At 35.0% G+C, this 18374-nt stretch overlaps 1 protein-coding gene across 1 annotated transcript; it reads left to right on the forward strand.

Moving 5' to 3' along the window:
* Nucleotides 1-6432: 6432 nt before the first annotated feature.
* On the forward strand, nucleotides 6433-8353 carry LOC131051429 (L-gulonolactone oxidase 3-like). The gene is made up of 3 exons (XM_059220551.1): nucleotides 6433-7152; nucleotides 7241-7352; nucleotides 7485-8353. The coding sequence occupies exons 1-3, from the start codon at nucleotides 6433-6435 to the stop codon at nucleotides 8351-8353; spliced, it is 1701 nt and encodes a 566-aa protein (XP_059076534.1).
* Nucleotides 8354-18374: the final 10021 nt, after the last annotated feature.

Raw genomic sequence — 18374 nt, forward strand, 5'->3', positions numbered from 1 at the left:
AGCCAGAAGAAATGTCTAATTATAGAGTTCTAACTTGATCTTGTGGATAAATTTGCACTACACCAATCCACAATTGCACTTGCATTTTTTAAATTTAGCCTTTTCCTCAAATTTGAGTTGCTCTCTACAAAGGGCTCTCTTAACACATGCACCGACACCATCATGTTCTCCTTTCCCGTGTCCAACCTCAAAAAAACTCCAAATGTGTTCGATATTAGTTTTCTTATGAATCCTACTCAACCAATAAAACATTCTAGCATTCTTGAATTGCCCTGTGCAATTATCAAACCTTATTAGATGTTGTGTCATCTGAATTTCTCTCTCCCTCAAATTCTGAAAAAAAGGTCTTGAAGCAAAACTGGACAAACTCATATGAGTGTAATTTATTATCACTCATATAGAAATGGTACTCTCTCAAAATTTTGTGATCCTCTTGTGTACTATCTGGTGCATGCCTATAGACAATATGGACAAAAAATGATACCTGCACTAAATTGTAGTATTGTGATTGTACCTCATCTTGTAGTGCAAGCGTGTAGTTCTCTGCAAAGTCAACAACCGAAAGTATACTACCAACAGAAAATGTATCCTTACATATTCGAAACTGACCATCGAGCCATCTAGCATTTTAAGTGTGTTTAACATATTTAGGTATGATGTTACTCTTGAATTCATCCATAAATGCATGAACACTAACTTTTTCAGTGATTAGATCACATCGTTTTCCAACCTTTCCATCCTTCAGTGGATACTCAATAGTTTTATATCTTTTAACATCAATTAATTGTTGTCCAAAATCATTTGAAATATTTTCATGCAAGCATTCATCTAACAATGCAAGATTGCCACATATATCACATACACCAGAAACACATGCATTGAAAAGGAAATTTTGTTCATTTAGTGGGTTGCAAAACAAACTTGAAATAAACTCCTTTATAGTTTCAGGTGGTATATTTATACCACATTCTTGGAACATTCCATTACTATGCATGGTAACACGTATATATCGAAATACATCATAATGGTAGCGAAATTGAACATGAGTTTTGCAACAACATGTGACTCTTTCCTTGTTAATTCAAACATACCAAGGTTTACACTTTTCAAAAGACCTTTGACAAATGCTAATAGTCAACACTTTATCATCCAAAAAAAATTTATACAATTCAGTTTGAGTCATGTCCAATAGGTGTTTTGGATGTGGATCATGAATTTTTGACCCAACTCTTAATTTAAGAACATCTCTAACATTAGGTGATACTCACGTATTATCGTGCCAGAATTTTTTGATCAAATTTTTGACTTCACCAGTAAGTTTCATATCAGATCTTGGTAGTCTACCACTAAAAGTCCACAATTTGTTTGCCGGATCACTTTCAAAATTAACTCTTCTTTTTACAACTCTTGACAAAGTTTTGCGATGAATATTAAGATATCCACTTATGTTACTCATCATTCTTTTATTAGAAGTTGTTTGGCTTACTAAAGCTATTGTTATTGCCCGTCATGCCGCATTTTTATCTTTAGAATGACTTTTCTTTCCAATTGTATCAAAGGCGCTAGCAACAGTCGATACAACTTGTTTTAAAGACTCCTCCTTCTTCTTGGGTTTGACATAAAAGCCTAACTTCTTCATCACTTTTCGCATTTTAGTCATTTTAATTAGTTGTACCATTAATTGACATTGAAACCCAATTTTCTTATTATAAAAAAAATGTCTAAACAATCTATTTGCATGTGTCCTAATCTGTCTCCATGAAACCAAGCCAGGAAGGTTGTCTAGTACATCACTTTTAATTTCAAAATTTTCATTCATTTGATTATCATTCAAACATGTTTCATTTTCAATTGGTGTTTCCATGTCTACATAGACATTATTGGTTTTAGTTGCACGTGGATTTTCAATTTCATTTGGAGTTTCAAATTTGGTTTCAATTTCAGTTTCAAGTTGAGATCTAGTTTCAGTTGGGGTTTCAATTTGGATTTCAATTTCACTTTCAACTTGACTTCTAATTTCATTTGGGGTTTGATTTTCAATTAGAATTTCATTTAATAAGTAACCTGCTTCTACTAAATCACCAATTTCTTCATGAGAAAAAACATAGGGCTATGAAGACATACCTGTATCCAATAATGGATTAGAAGATGAACCTGAATTAAATGGTTCTATTGTGTTTCCTTCGTCAGCATTTATGGTCTCATTGATGTTCTCCTCTTCTAAAATGATTGTGGAACTTGAAGCTCCTTGTCTCATTCTTGATCTTCTCTCTCGTTGACGCATTGCCTCCTTCTCCCTATTTGCTGCAATCTCCTCAGTTGTCAGAACCTTCCTTTGCCTCTTCCTGCATTGATTTAATCCCATGGCTACACCAAAATTTGAATTCGAATCAATCTCCTTACCAAATCGACAATAAGACAAACAAAGAGAATGATTAATCAAAACATTCTCTTTGCAGATCGTACATGTCAGCCAATGATTGAAAAATCATTCAATCATTGGGATTTGTGCTTGTGGGCCAGATTCTGGCCCAACGAATCTTTTCAAAAACGGGTGTTCGTTTTGCTTTCAATGGTACAGAGCGAAACGGGCACCTGTTTTTTGAATTTAAAAAATGGGCGCCCGTTTTTTAAAATTAGGGGCGGGAAACATTCCTTAGCTTTGTTTTTTGCTTCGGGATAGGCTTGGTCTCACCATGCCTATGATTGGACCTCCAAAAAAATGACTAAGGTAAATCGACATCAGATTTCTACCTTGGCCTAATTTTTTGAGGGCCTTTCTGATTGAATTTTTTGACGAAATGAAAACCCATTAGAGTTTTCAGCGTCTTGATTTCAGAAATGTAAATTTTATAGTGATAAGATTACTTTTACTATTTTTGTATTATTTATTAATCAAAAGTGGAACCTAAACCTAAAATACCAAGGTTCACTAAAACTTTAATAACTTTTTGGTTTTTAGGATTTTAGAAAAATAAATTATATGGCATCAATCTACATACAATTCTTTTGAATATTAAAAAAAATAAAAATTGGAAAATATGAAATTTTCATCAAATTATGGTGGTCGTACACCCGATGTTTTGAAAATATACTTTATTGTCATTTAAAAATTAATAAAAAAATAAGCAAAAATATTCTCATCAATTTTTGGTGTCTTAGGTATCATTTCCCAGAAGGATTTGCAAAAATTCATTTATTTGCATCAAAAAAGGGTGGTCGTACACATGCATGGTATGGTCCCGAAACAAGCATTTTGAAAAACTGGTTTTTCAACATGCCTACTAAAAAGGGATTTCTACCATGTGGGTATTAAAATAAATTACATATTTGAAAAGTAGACTCTGAGCACTACATTTTCTATTACTGAAGTTTTTCGAGATTCAATCTCTAAGTGCATCAAATTTTGATATCAATCGACATAAAATTTGAAAAACAGAGAAAACACTTACACTTTTTGCCCAAAAGTGGGACTCAACTTCTTGCAGCCACCCAGTATAGATTTAAGAAGATATGTATGAATAAATTAATGAATAATTTATAGAAGAATATTGCCAATAAACGAAGGCTTGTCTTGGGATGCTATAAGAGGAACTTCATATCGGATTGTAAAGTAAGATGGGACTAGAAAGATGGGGTTAGACCCACTTTCTATCTCAAATTGGATAGAAAGATGAGGTTAGGCCAAAGTTTTGGCTCAAAATCGATTATGGGTAGAAATATGGTGTTAGGCCCGCTTTTTGGCTCAAAATGGATAGAAAGATGGCCCACTTTCTGGCTCAAACCGGATTATGGGTAGAATAATGCGTTTAGGCTCCCTTACTATCTCAATATATATATATGAGGAGTAAGATTAGGGTTAATCCCACTTTTTGCCTCAAAATAAACGAAGCGACCTAACAACACGTGTATTTGCATGTTTATTATGTGTGCATATATTCATGTATACACTTTGAGTATTTATGTGCATGCCTTGTGTCTGCATATATTCATGCATATAATTTATGTTTTTATGTTGGTCCTCCCCTCTCACAACTTGGCTCCCTTCGCCCTGAAGGTTATGACCTATCCTCCCTCCTCTATGTTATTTGGTGGTGAGGATTATGACTTTTGTTGGATAGTTATTGAATGGAGGAAGAAAGATCTTCAAATTTTTTTGAAACATTCCCATGTTCAAATTAAGGGTGTGCACTTATCTAAATGTGATGCTATTATTTAGTTGAGCAGTTTATTGGTTTATTTCTTATGCACTATTAGTGGCTTGTTAGTGGCTTTTTTTCCTCTATCATTAGGGCCTATTGTAAGGGTTCAACACCCTAGTTTGCTTCATACTTAATCAAAAGCATTTCCCTTGATGTCTACCCTATAGAACCATTTACTATCCAATATCATTATCTTGTCAATTTGCCCAATATCTATTAGTTATGTTGAAGGGTTTTGAACAATCACACTAGGAACGAAGTTGTGCAGAAGGCAATACCTTGACATCATAAGATATGCAGTCAATATTATACATATTATACCCTAAACTAATTTGATAGAATAAATACCCCTCAATCATTATATCCAAATCAAAAAAATATTAACCTAAAACTTATATACTTATATTAAATAGCAAAAATATTTTTTCAAATAATGATCTTCCATTAAAAAAATCATAATCTTCACCTACAAGTACCATGATTTCACATAGCGCAAACCAAATGTGACCTACCTTCTCTAACCCTCACATATCCAATCTACGCTACTTCATCTTCTTCTACACTCAAACGTAATAGTAATTCTCCACCAAAACCTAACTTCTAAATCCAAATAAGTGTCATGGGATGCGTCATATCTAATTTTCAAATTATGGAAATACTCAATCCGTACACTCACCCAACGTGAAAACAGAACTTCCGTAGGCCCAACTTGTAGAGGTTCAAATCACGTGGCAGCAAAAGTCTTTTGAGTAGGCTTGGCATGCAAATTTAATCTCTATTTTTAATTAAAAATACTAATTGCCATGCATAATCTCTATAAAATATAAGTAAAATAGAATTATAGTTCTAAATGTCTATGCTAACTTTTAAAATGGTGATTACATGATGACGCGCTATTATCATGTACTCTGGTACAACCACCTTTAAAATCTTGCGCATTATAGATAGGCTTCCAACTTAATTTAAAAAAAACAAAAAAAATCAAGTGTTGGGTAATAGAAATAAATGTGATACATGAAAGTATTTAATTTTGTAAATGAACAATACATTATTTATATCAAAATTTTGTAATATGTGATATTTCACTTCATAATTATAATACTTTATGTATAGTTTAGAAGATTGAATTTATATTTGTGAAAGTGTCATATACCAATCAACATTATTATTAGGTGTGTACAATTTTACTTCTTCCTTCACCTTGTTCATTTATGCTTCTACTATTTTTTGATATTTAAAGGCTAGTGCTATTTGAAATTATATTAGAATGAATTTCATCGTGTTTCTAGGGACTAGTATATTCTTTGCTCTATCCCACCATGTTCTCCTTGATCGACCAATGGAAATTTGTGTTAAAGGTTGATGACAATGGAAATCAATTATGAAAGTGCTCCTAAAACGAGTACGTAGATCCTAATTCATTGATTAACATGAAATTCTAGTGTTTCTATCCTTAAACACACATGAAAAGGTGAATAATGTTGAAAGGATGGGGGACATGCGAAATAGAACATTTCACTACTTTTAAAACTCATTATATAGCAATAAATTATATGCATTTGTGTTTGGTTTATCTGTTGGTAGATATGATACTTAAGAGTTATTTTATTTTATGTCATTATTGAAGTGAACATCACAATATCATGACTATTATTGGTCATGTTTGAATTATTTGATAGATCATTTAAACATGGGTTATAAAATGGATTTTATTCTTGAAATTATGATGTGTTTAAATATTATAAGGGATGAGGTCAAGATCTTTTTGATGTTTTGTTGTGCTTAAAGCTTAAACTTTCTATTTATACAAAGGGCTGACCCTTTCAGAATCTCTACTTGCCTAATCAAAAACAAATTATTTTTAAACATAGTCTAATTCATTAATAAAAAAATAGATTAATAAAAAATCATTGTAAACAATAAAAATAATAAATATATTAATTATTTTACCATTTAAATATACTATATTATACTTCAACAATTCATTATTAAATGTCTAGAATTCAAGAATGATTTGTATATATACAAGTTGGTAGAACCCACTGGCGCATGATTTTTCTTTAAACACTAAAAATAAAACAAATATATTAATTACTTTACGATTTAGATATTCTATACCATACTTAGTTTATTATTAAATGGCCAGAATTGAAGAATGATTGTATATATACAAGTTGGTCAAGACCTCTCAGCAGATGATCAACTCGGTTCCCATTAGGAAAAGTGCAAAATGAACATGATGATTTTCCTTTTGTTTATCTTGTGTTTCACGCCAGTGTCGATCTGCACAGAAGCAAAAGTAAAAGCCTGCCCGCCTGCTCCATCCCTGCAATGCACAAGCGATGGATGCGAAATCTTCAATTACCAGGGCATATGGGAGGACCGATCCATTTGTAAGGCGACCAACGTGGCATGGCCTACCTCAGAACCCCAGCTCCTGCGCGCTGTTGCCCACGCTGTTCAGACCAACCAGAAGATCAAGGTGGTGAGCAGACATGCTCACAGTCTATCAAAGCTCGTCTGTGTGGACAGCGAAGGACTCATCATTTCAACCCAAAATTATGACTCCGTCATTGAAGTGAATAGAAAGGCCATGACAATCACTGTCCAATCCGGAACGATGATGAGTGATGTGATTGAAGCAGCTGCGAAGCAAGGCCTCGCTCTACCGGCCATGACTTACATCAGCGGAGTTTCTGCAGCCGGCGTTATTTCCACCGGAGCCCATGGCAGCAGTTTCGCCGGGAAAGGCAGCGGAGTTTATGAATACGTGGTGGGAATGAGAATCGTAGTTCCTGGTTCTCCTTTCGATGGTTATGCAAAGATCATAACTTTGACTGAAGCAGATGAAGATCTGAAGGCTGCCAGATTGGCTCTGGGAACACTGGGAGCAATTTCAGAGATAACATTCTCTTTGCGGCCCATGTTTAAACGATCGGTCTCCGTGTCAGTGAGAGATGATTATGATCTAGAAAACGAAGCTGAAGGGTTTCTCTCATACATTTGGTGACATAAATTGGCTTCCTTCACACCGGAAGGCGATTTTTGTAGCCAACGATCGAGTTTCTGTTGATGTTGCAGGAGACGGCAGCAATTCAATTCTTGGTACTCCCACCACAGTCGCGGACATTGAAACAAGGGCTTATCTGTGTGAGTGGTTGAACCTTTCAATCTTATTTTAAAAATAACTAGTTATTCGTTTCCATGACAGATGTTTTGTTATAAAAATGCATTTACATAATATATATCGATCATCTTATTTGGTTTGTCATTGCCCTACAGTGGATTCAGTCCAGGCAAAAGCCGACGTGGTTGCAATTTGCAACCTTGTTGGTAACCGAACACTTCGATCTGCGGCGAATGGCTACGGGTTCTTGAATCACGAAAAAGTTTTCACAGGTTACCCCGTGGTAGGTTTCAATTATCGTATGCAGACATCTGGTGAGTGCGAACAAGTCCCTGGACAAAAAGATGAGAGGTGTACTCCAACCCAAATTTTAGATAAAAATGAGACCACATGTAGCTGGGACCGTCGCGTGCACACGTCTTTGTACTTTGACGTGGAATTGAGAGTGCCTTTGTCTAGATTCCGAGAAGCCATGAAGGATGTAAAGAAAATAAGAGATTTGAATCCTGAAAGGATGTGTGACCAAACTATAATAAGTTTGAGGTCTATTAAGAAGTCTGAGGCGTACCTGGGACCCACTGAGGATCTGGTGACGATGGAGCTCATAACCTATCGACCAAGGGAAGCCGGTACGCCCAAGTGGAATGAAGATGTCTTTGAAGAGATCGAACAGATGGTGATCGAGAAGTATGGAGGGGGGCTGCATTGGGGAAAGTCTGGAGGTTACTTGTTTGGAGGGTTGGCCAAACGGACTGTGAGTTTGGAAGGCTTTTTGAAGGTAAAGGAAAGGTTTGATCCAGACGGAGTGTTTTCCAATGACTGGACAGACGGCTTGTTTGGAATTGGAGACAAAGGTGTGGAGGAGTTGAGAGATGGATGTGCACTAGACAAATTGTGTAAATGTAGAGAGGATAGTCACTGTGCTCCAGAGAAAGGCTTTCTCTGTAAGGAAGGGAGAGTATGGGAGTATGCTCGTGTTTGTAGGAAGAACAATATGGAAAGCTGGTTTTTAACATCTGAATAAGAAAAGTGGGTCTATTATCATGTCCATGTTCGAATAAATGTTCCAAATGAACATGTAAATCTGTCCACGTGTCATGATCATTATTAGTTAACTTCAATTTGTTGTATTTGGTTCAATTTTCTATTGAACAGTTCAAGTTAGCTGTCGATTATATTTATATTTAGTGTGTTCAAATAAATTAGTTGTTTTATAAGAAGATCTTTGAGTTTTTAGAAGCTATAAAGATCTAAAACTGTTTGATGAATAAATTAGTAGCACAGTTTTTCTACTATTATATTTTATGTTGTTTCTTTCATTCTGCAATCTAGTTTTCTAATTTGATATCAGAGCAATCATAAGAGGTCCTGTTGTTGTTTTATGTTTGGCATATTCCTTTTCCTATTTGTAATGTGTACTCTTTCGTATTTGATATTTTGGTGAATGTCAACACTATTTCCAGTAGAGAATGTGGCCAAGAATCCCCATGGGATTTGTTAAGGATGGTGAGGAATCTGTTAGAGAGTTGCTCCTTGTAAAATATGCAAAGGAGATCAAAGAAAAATAAATGCATCTGAATCTTGTTTTATTAGTTTGAATGGAGCTCAATTCAATGTTGGAGCTGCTACAATGAATTATGATAAAGTTAGAATTTATTTTTGGCTGCTAGTCTTATGGTAATGTTAAGCAGTTAAGCAGTTGTGAAAGAGGCAATACCAAACGTGAATTATTTAGGAGCTGCTATTCTTTTTCTTTTTTTTAAGAATACAATTTTTTTTTTTTTAAAAAGGAACCATCAAATGATAGTGATGAAGACATTTTTGAAGATGAACCTATTCTCTTTTGAAGAGGCCAATGCTTTGAATATGGGAATGGCTGCACTAGAGGCTAGATAGATGCTCAATAGTCGGAGGTGCTACAGGATTAAAGAAACTATACGTTATTGATGTTTTGAGACATACATGTGAGGATTGGTGTTTGTAGCATTGTAAATTGTATCCCTATCCAATTTTGTCCTTATCTGGGCCTCATTTTAGCATCCTAGTCTCCCATACATTGAGTCGCTTCAATTTTGCTAACATAAACCCGAAATTATGCATCATGAACACTTCCTCGGGGTCTTGCCTCAATTTTGGTCCTCATTAAGAGAACAAAGGTGATTTGGTTACCCTGGTCCCCTTAATCGAGACCCAAATTTGGTCCTCATAATGGTAACATTTGTAAGGCGATAAATCATTCTCTGAGGTTGGTCAACTTTAGAAATTCAAATAATTTAGGTATAACATCAAGTCTAACCCTCTGATTTTCATATAATATGATAACTCTACTTCATCATGATTACTAATTTACAATCATCATTCTAAGAAAATTCAAGTGAGCAAGCAATCAAGCATCAAGGCATTGAAGGAAAGGTCAAGTACAAAGTTCAACCATTTATAATGGCATCCATGATCATGATTCTATGAAGACATTCAACATAAAATCATCAACCCTTGCATGAATATTCAAAGCAAGATCCATCAAGGTATCAAGGCCCAATAGATCTAGTATTGCCCTCAAAAGGTAAGATTTTCCACTTCAGTAAAAGTTCAATTTTCATTTCGATTTTAGGGTTTATTGCAAATGTGAGGAATGACCTAGGCAAGCCCCTATCCACATCATATGTCCCCCTTTCTATGTGCAGATGATAGATTTAGAAGTTGTAAATGGAGATTCAAATTGAGGAAATGATGAAAAATAGGTTTGGATTTTGCAGAAGTGAAAAAACTAAAGGACATGGGTGACTTTGTGACATCAAAACAGAGAATTTCTGCTAAAATTCTGGGAAGAGATTCCTGATGATATTTAAATCCTATAACCTAATTCCTACTTATATTTGATCACTTTGGAACCAAGGAGACCATCCCATTAGTCTTGCATTTCTAAGCTAAATTTTCAAGTGTGGATCCTTCTCTATTTACTCTACTCAAATCTATCTTTGTGTCTCCATATTGCATTTGTAGTTTGTTGTTTATACTAATATAATTCATTTCTCATCACCTAGCATTCAAATACATTCAAATTAATTTTAAGTTAAAAAAAAAAGGAAAAAGAACTTCATTTGCATGAAATTCTTTTGCATTGGGTCAATTGAGTTCTTCCTTCCTTCAATGTTTTGGTTGGAAAGTTTGGTTATTTCCTAGTTTACAAAGCTTAACTTGTCAAACCTTAATTTTCTCATCATTACATTTTAGTGAACCCAACATAGCTCATGCTTATTTCTATTTTTTATTTTTAGATATGGTTTTCATTCATGTCCTTAAATTATGTCAATTTAAAACATAAATAGACAAAATCCTACATATTCACTTGTGGGTTACATAATTTTTGCAATCATATGCTTGGATTTGAGTTTTATTAAATTTCATTTTTAAATTTAGAGGCATTCCATAACTCCATTTTTTTATTCATTTTTTAATCAATCATTTTAGAAAGAAATTGCATTGTTTAATCATACACAATGCTTGCATTACTAAAAATATTGTCCATGATTTCAAGTCTTGCCTATAAAAATTTGTGCTCATATTGTTTTGATTAATTAAAAAAGGGATAAGCCCGTACATTTACATAACCACCATGTGTAGGCTCACAAGGGAGGGGGCTCACATGTCGTGCGATCACAACCTAGCAAAAAACAAAAAAAAAAGACAAACCCTTTTTTGAAAAGAGGCTTGACTGGGGCCTCAAACCAGTGGGAATAGGGTCCTAGAAGACAAATCATGTAATAAAAAAAAAGGGGATTATGAAAGAACCTTGAATGATAACCTTGAGAAAACACCTTGAACTAAAGCTGAAGCAACCAAGGAAACAAAAAACCATGAGAATAATATGGTAGACACTTTGCAATCATCTTGAAGGATAGATCCCATCAGCATGGAATAGGTGAGTCATACCTCAAAATGGTGCACAACAAGATTGGGGGAAGCAGGGAAAGGAGAAACAACCACAAAAAAATCAACACCCCACACTTGAAGTTGAAAAACACCACAAAAGAAAGTAAGAAGGGAGAAGAGCCCTCTTTGATTAAACTCTTGTAGGGTAACTAGTCCTCAACACTCAACCACTTCCCACCCACCAATGACAACCAATCCTCAGCTCCAATGAGGAATCCATCTTTAACTAGGAAATAATAAAATCCCACCACACCCTAATCCATAGACAACCCCCAAACAAGACCACTACACCTCCATAGGAGTCTTTGGGTGGAAGATTGGAAGCACAAAGAGTCCATGAACTATAATAGAGCCTAAACCCTCCTACTAGAAGTAGATCAAGTACTCAAGAGAACTACCTTCATAGGTTCTCTAGAAGTGTTAAGAATTGCAGTGGCCTCTATAAATAGCATGGTCACCTAAATAGACCCATTATTCACAGGCACCGAGCCAACCACAAAATCTCCAAAAATCTTGACTTTCACAACAAGAAGCTTGAGAGCCATCTGAAAATAAAGGACAAGAACACAAAAGAGCCCCAAGCACACAGAATCAAAATCCAGATACAAATAAGTAAACTACATAACATAAGAATTTTGATTAGATTAAAAAGAGGAAAAAAACAAAACCCCACTAGCACTATCGTGGAGCCACATGCTGGGTAGCATGGCAAACCAAATAGCAAGCCATAGAGAATAAATTTATCCCGCAACCCCCAACACATCAAGAAATGAAGTAAACCCAAGCTTGGCACATCGATCCATTAGAAAACAATAAGAGGATAACCACATCATTGCTAGAAGCCCCCATCTAGGATGGAAGCATCAACCACCAAACAACCCATCACTAGAGCTAGATGACAGCAAAGGAAAACCAAAAAATAAGGGAAAGCAAAGGATGGGGAACTAACAAGGGTTGCCAAGTGCATTCACACCTTGACATGGAAAAAGCAAGCAAGACGACCTCACGTGGCAGAAACATAGACCAAATAGCCTGTGTTGGGTTGGTGCTTTTTTTGGTCTGTGCTAATTTTGAAAGTTGATAGTATTAGTTTTACTATGGACTTTTATCTAAATAGGCCTACATGCCTTATGTTGGATTTTTTTATTTGGATTAAGTACTCGGATACTATTATGGACTCTTTTTGGTTATATGCTAGTAGTTGTATTATGGATAGTAGGAAGTTGGATAGGGTTATTATGTTTAGTTATGTGGGTATCTTAGTTTTGAATTACCTTTGAGAGTTATTTATGTTCTTTCTAGGTGTCAGGCTCTCTAATGCCAATGGTTGTGTTGCTTCTCTCTATTTTTTTTGTTTTGTAAGGGTTTAGGGCCCCTTCCATACTAACGTAATAAAAAACATTCAAACATGGTCAGTCTCTTAGACTAAATAGCCATATATATGATTTAATCAACATGAATGTAAGCCTCTCATAACCTAGAAGACCAACTAATACCATTCTTAATCCTAGGTAATAGTTACAATAAACCATCTCCTAAGCTCAATCAATAATGAATATCAAAATAATAACAGCTAAAATGTACATATAAATAACTAATGCTATACATCTCTCAAACTAAATCTAGGAGAACTACCCATATATCCATAGCTCAAGATCGATATCGATGAAAGATAAACATAAGTCATAATACACTTGAAAGGGATAATGTGTATTACCTATCAAGAAGAAATTTTTTAAGTAGATTGAGAGTGGGGAATGAGAATGCTCACCAAGCTATCCAAGTAATCATGACTCACACTAAGAACAGTCTTCTCTCAAGTTCAAACTAAGTGAATTATCCTCAATCTTCTTGCTGAAACCATCAACCATCTCAACAAATGTATCTAATCACAAGAGTATACTAGAATTACTTATCTCTATGTGTATCCATGAGCATGTGTAACCAATAAATCCATGGCAAACTCCAAATGCAACATAGAACCATCATGAATTAATCAAGAAAATGATAATGTGCTCAATACAAAGAGAACCACTAGGATCAATGTCAAAGCTCCAAAAGTAGAATCAAGAACATAAACATGACAACATGATATAAGAAATATCAAATAATCATATCATGAGAAAACTCTAATATAAAATCAAGAGTGCACCCTGACATAATATCAATCATCTTATCAAACGAGGATAGCATGTCAAATCAAAGAATAAACTACACCTTAACCATGGACTCCATGAATCCTCCAAGATGTCCACATCCTCAAATATCATAAAGATCACCATTTCCTACTAGTGTACCTTCAAGAGAGAGAGAATATTCTATAGAAATAGGATCTAAGGACTCTAACATTTGCACACTAAGAAGATCATCCACCATCCAATGGTGAATCCACATCACTACCACAAGCTCCCACTGAATCATGATACCAGTCTCTTCATAGCATCATGATAACCGTCTCCTAAATGAATATCATATAGGTCTACACACACAACTAATATATCAATAATATCAATTGAACCAAGATCTCCAAGTCAAGAAGATACAAAGCTACCAACAAACAATCAAGAAACAATCCTACACTACTAGATCATCACTGTCAAAATATCCCAATGAAAGTGTCTAAACAAGCTACCCATGACATCATGATAAAGCCATCCTATTTATGAGAATCAACTGAAGGAATCTAACAATAGAATAATTGAAATTCGACATCCTGAGTTGTCAAAAGCCAAAGTAACCATGATCCTCAAACAAGAAGATACACCACCATAGCCAATCAAGATTCTAATTAAGTCATCACTAATCAAATCACTTATAAATCCAATCATGTCATGCCAAAGTCCCTAATCACAAGGAACATCTATGACATCATGATCATGTCCATTGAAACAAGCATCTAACTCCCAATGTGTTCATCCTAAAAGCATGACATAGTTAACACCATAGATCCTTCACTATGACTATACTTGGTAACAACATTTCTACTCCTCAACATGATAAAAAAATTATTAAACCAAGTGACTAAACCAAGCCACTACTCTAAATGTGCATCCGCAATGAAAATTCTATGGGCATAGACAACCCATATCCAAGTCATAAATGCAATCGTCTAATTATATAGTGCCTATAGCACTGCATAACTTGTAGAATCAACAATACAACATGGATACCCAAACTAAATACTGATAGCCATGTCAACATTAAAGAAATATAAGATACAATACTGAGTATATAATGACATAAACTAAAAATCTCCAATTTGTAATGTGTCATAAACTCATAATGTCAACATAGTCAAAAGAGCTCATAAAAAGTTCATATAGAAATATTAGCAAATAAATCTGTCAAACATGGTCCAAATGTGATCCACTAAGTAGTGCTCTCAAAAAGCTTTTTGTTGATTATTTTAAGTCCAAAATTTGATTCTGTATGCTGAAATTATGACCTCTCAAAGTCATAAAGGTACCTTCGACCTCTAGCTCATATTTCCTTACCCAAATAAATTTTTTTGGAAATATGGATCATAAAACAACATAGCGCATTGGGTAATCTTTCCAACAACTATATGAAGTCAAAAATATGACACCATATGCCCAAATTATGCCAAAGAAAAAGCCTATTAGGCTATATTTGTAACAATATGGATTCCATAAATGCCCAATATGCCCATAAATAAAATTTTTAATAATAAAATATTATGGTGGGTCTCGGACCCAACCATACTATAAACTATGGAATACAAAAAATATTTGCAGATCAATTTATAAAAATATTTACAAAGTTTTTATTTTAAAAAATGAAAAAAATAATAGTGAAAAAAAAATATTTTTTATTTTATTTGGGGTTGTTGTGCCCTAGGGCTCCTCAAGAGATATGGGCCCTACTCTTGATGCGGCTAGTGGGCTACACCCACTATCCATGGACAATGGGGGTACTACCACTACCTATGGGCAATGGTGGTACTACCACTGTTAGAGGATAGTAGTGTACCACCATTACCACAATAGTGGGGTACAAGGGTGGGGATAGTCCCCCCACTAAACTTTTATTTATTTATTTATTGGCTTTTAATTTTTTAATTTTTTGTTTTATTTTTTGACCTTTTCAAATTTATAAAAATCCTTTCAGATTTCTAATACAGAATAATAATAATATTTTTTTTCTCTAAAGACATCATTGCCCACAGTCGTACCACTTAAAAAATTTGTAACTCAGTCAACCCATGCTAAAATAGGACAAATTATATATCAAAATTCATCTCCGAACCTCCCTAAATGTTACAAAGGGGTCATTTTTGATCTTGTGGGGTCAAATATAAAACATAACTTCCAAAAACCTCCAAAATAAACATCTATGGAAACCCATTTTGAAACATTTTTTTATTAGACCAGACTTAGAATAATGACCACAAATCTATAACCCCATGACCTACATAACACCCCTATATTTTTACATGTATTTTATTTCCTTTATGCATTCTATAGATTCAACTCCTATTGGTATAATACCACAACCATGGCTTTGATACTAGTTTAAATGAAACTTGCATTCATAGATATGACAATTTCTAGACAACCCAATTGAAAAGTCAACCAAAATAACACCTAGAAACCATATAAAAAGAATAGACAACATATCTATCAAATATGACACAAGATATACCTTAGGAAAACTCTCATGAGGGGAAACCCTAGCCTCCAAAAATATCTATCACCATTTATTATCAATAATGCAAAATTACAAATACAACCTTGAAATATTTTGGAACCCCAACTATCAACAAGCAGCCAAAAAAATTAAACATTACATAGCAAACTGGCTCAAACTGAGGTACAATATCAACATAAATAAGACCTCAAAAAATAATAATGAGGGTATTACAACCACCCTTAGCTAGCAAAGGGTTATTTCAGCTCCCAACAAAGCCCATACCTAACCAAAACCAATGACTGGCCAAACTGGGCCCTTTAAAACTATCAGCATCCAGCCAACTCATGGGTTTTATATAGCTCCCACAACGATTCAAAGACCCAACAAGGTCCGAAAGGATAAGCATTAAAAGATAACCAGAAACTAGGGGTTTTTGAAAGACTCCCCTAACCTTCAAGTTGGGTTTTACAATGACTCCTAAACCAACAGGATGAAGCTAGCAACCATAAAGAATCTGATCGTCACCCCCCTTCTAGCAAAGCTCCTTTCCACCTCTATAGGATAGGGATCCACCTCTATATGGGTTGAAGATTCAGACACCATCAACAGAGAGAACATAGCTTCAAACCACAAAGCAAATTCCAACAACCATGAAACAAACCCACAACTCTTAGCTGGACAAATGAGATTTGAAAAGGTTCCCAAAACCTTATGCCGAGAAAGAGGTCTAATATAGACAAACTGCAAGTAGACAAGCTCCACCAAAATCTCCACCCCAATAGGAGAAAGGGGCCATAAACCCCGCAACAAGGAGAGAGTAACAATCATGAATCCAATCTAAAAAAATAGGGCATCCAAAGCCCCCAGTAGGAGCCATCCCACTAGACTCAGCTCATGACTCTTCCCCTTAGTTGAAGAATGATCCACCTCAACAGGAAAAACTAAGAAAAGTAGATAGATGATAGTCTGAACATCACCAAAGAACCTCTTGAAAAAAATAGGAAAAGAGACACACCCACAACCATCAAGAGGAAACCCTAAAAGGAAACACAACAAGGACAAGTAGACCTACCACATAGAGGCCACCTACAGCAATCGAACCCACTCCAAGGGCAAAGGATAGCCCAAGGGGAGAGAAGAGCTCAAGAACCCAATAAAGAGCCAAGCAACGGTAGCTCCACTCGGATCCGAAACACCCCCCCCACACCCAAACAAGAGTAGGGCAGTGAAACCTTTGACACAAGGCTGCAACACAACCACAAAAAACAATCCTCCAAGAGCTAGAAAAGCACCCTCCCAGACACAGGCAAAGCTACAAACACTAGCCACAAAGGAAGACCACTACCTAGAAGCAACAATCGGGCCAAGAAACCATCGACGAAGATGCTACCACACTAAAACCATCCCTGCCCACCACAAAGACATGGACATCACCTTTAAAAAACCCCAACCATAGGAGCCCAAGAATAGCAGAGCACATCATACTCAACACACACACCATCAGCACAGAAAGGGCGACAACCACAAAGGGGCAATAGAGAGGTCATTGCAAAAAACTGATCCCACAACACAACCTCCCAAGTGAGCGGATCTACATGTAAAGACCACCCATGAAACTGCCAAAATGAGCCATCTATAGGAAATAAGAATGGTGGCCACAACACCGAGTGACCACCAACAAGCCCCTCATCATCCGGTTCCTCATCTCCATCGGAAACCCTAGCCTCCCCTGCACTGTGCATTCTCTCCATCAGAAACCCTAGCCTCCCCTACACCGCGCGTGCTCTCCATCTCAAACAGTCAGTTACTCATATTCCCATATTACTTCTTTGTTAGAATATATTGTTTCTGGTATTTATGATCTCCTTTGAGAAACTTTAGAAATTACTTTTTTTCTACATCGCTATTTCATGTGTCACATTAAGTTGAATAAACAAATCTGCTATCCACATTCCTAGTAGCATTCATCACTTTGTGAACTAAAATTATAAGGAATTAAATAATTATTGTCAATAAAGTGCCCCTCCACACACTCACACCAAAATGTGTAAAATTTACCATTATACCTTCAAATTTTCCTTATGAAATGTTAATGATTAGTAATGAGAATGTTATTTGAGATTATTTATGCTAATAATATTAGAGTCAAAATTAATATACAAAAATAGTATTTACAATGATGTAAAGTTGATTTATTTTTAATTTTTCTTTATTTTAAATGATAAATCATTTCTTTAAGGTAAATAACAATGAATAATTTACACGAGCAATAATTTTAAAATTGATATATAATATCTATGTCAAAATATATTTTTCTTGTTTCTATAAATATATATATATTTATATTACATATGCTATATTTACATAAATCTTTATTTCTAGAAATTATCACAAAATTTTATTCATTTATAATTTTTTGTATTAATTCTTATTTTATTCTACATTAATACATTCATTTCTTA

This window comes from Cryptomeria japonica, chromosome 5, assembly GCF_030272615.1.
Source record: "Cryptomeria japonica chromosome 5, Sugi_1.0, whole genome shotgun sequence".
Lineage (NCBI taxonomy): Eukaryota > Viridiplantae > Streptophyta > Pinopsida > Cupressales > Cupressaceae > Cryptomeria > Cryptomeria japonica.

Bases quoted from the DNA above. Each gene is read 5' to 3' on its own strand.
- LOC131051429 (XM_059220551.1), top strand. From the start codon at position 6,433: ATGAACATGATGATTTTCCTTTTGTTTATCTTGTGTTTCACGCCAGTG. The intron at 7,153-7,240 runs GTGAGAGATGAT...TCACACCGGAAG, and splicing joins AACGATCGGTCTCCGTGTCA to GCGATTTTTGTAGCCAACGA. The intron at 7,353-7,484 runs GTGAGTGGTTGA...ATTGCCCTACAG, and splicing joins TGAAACAAGGGCTTATCTGT to TGGATTCAGTCCAGGCAAAA.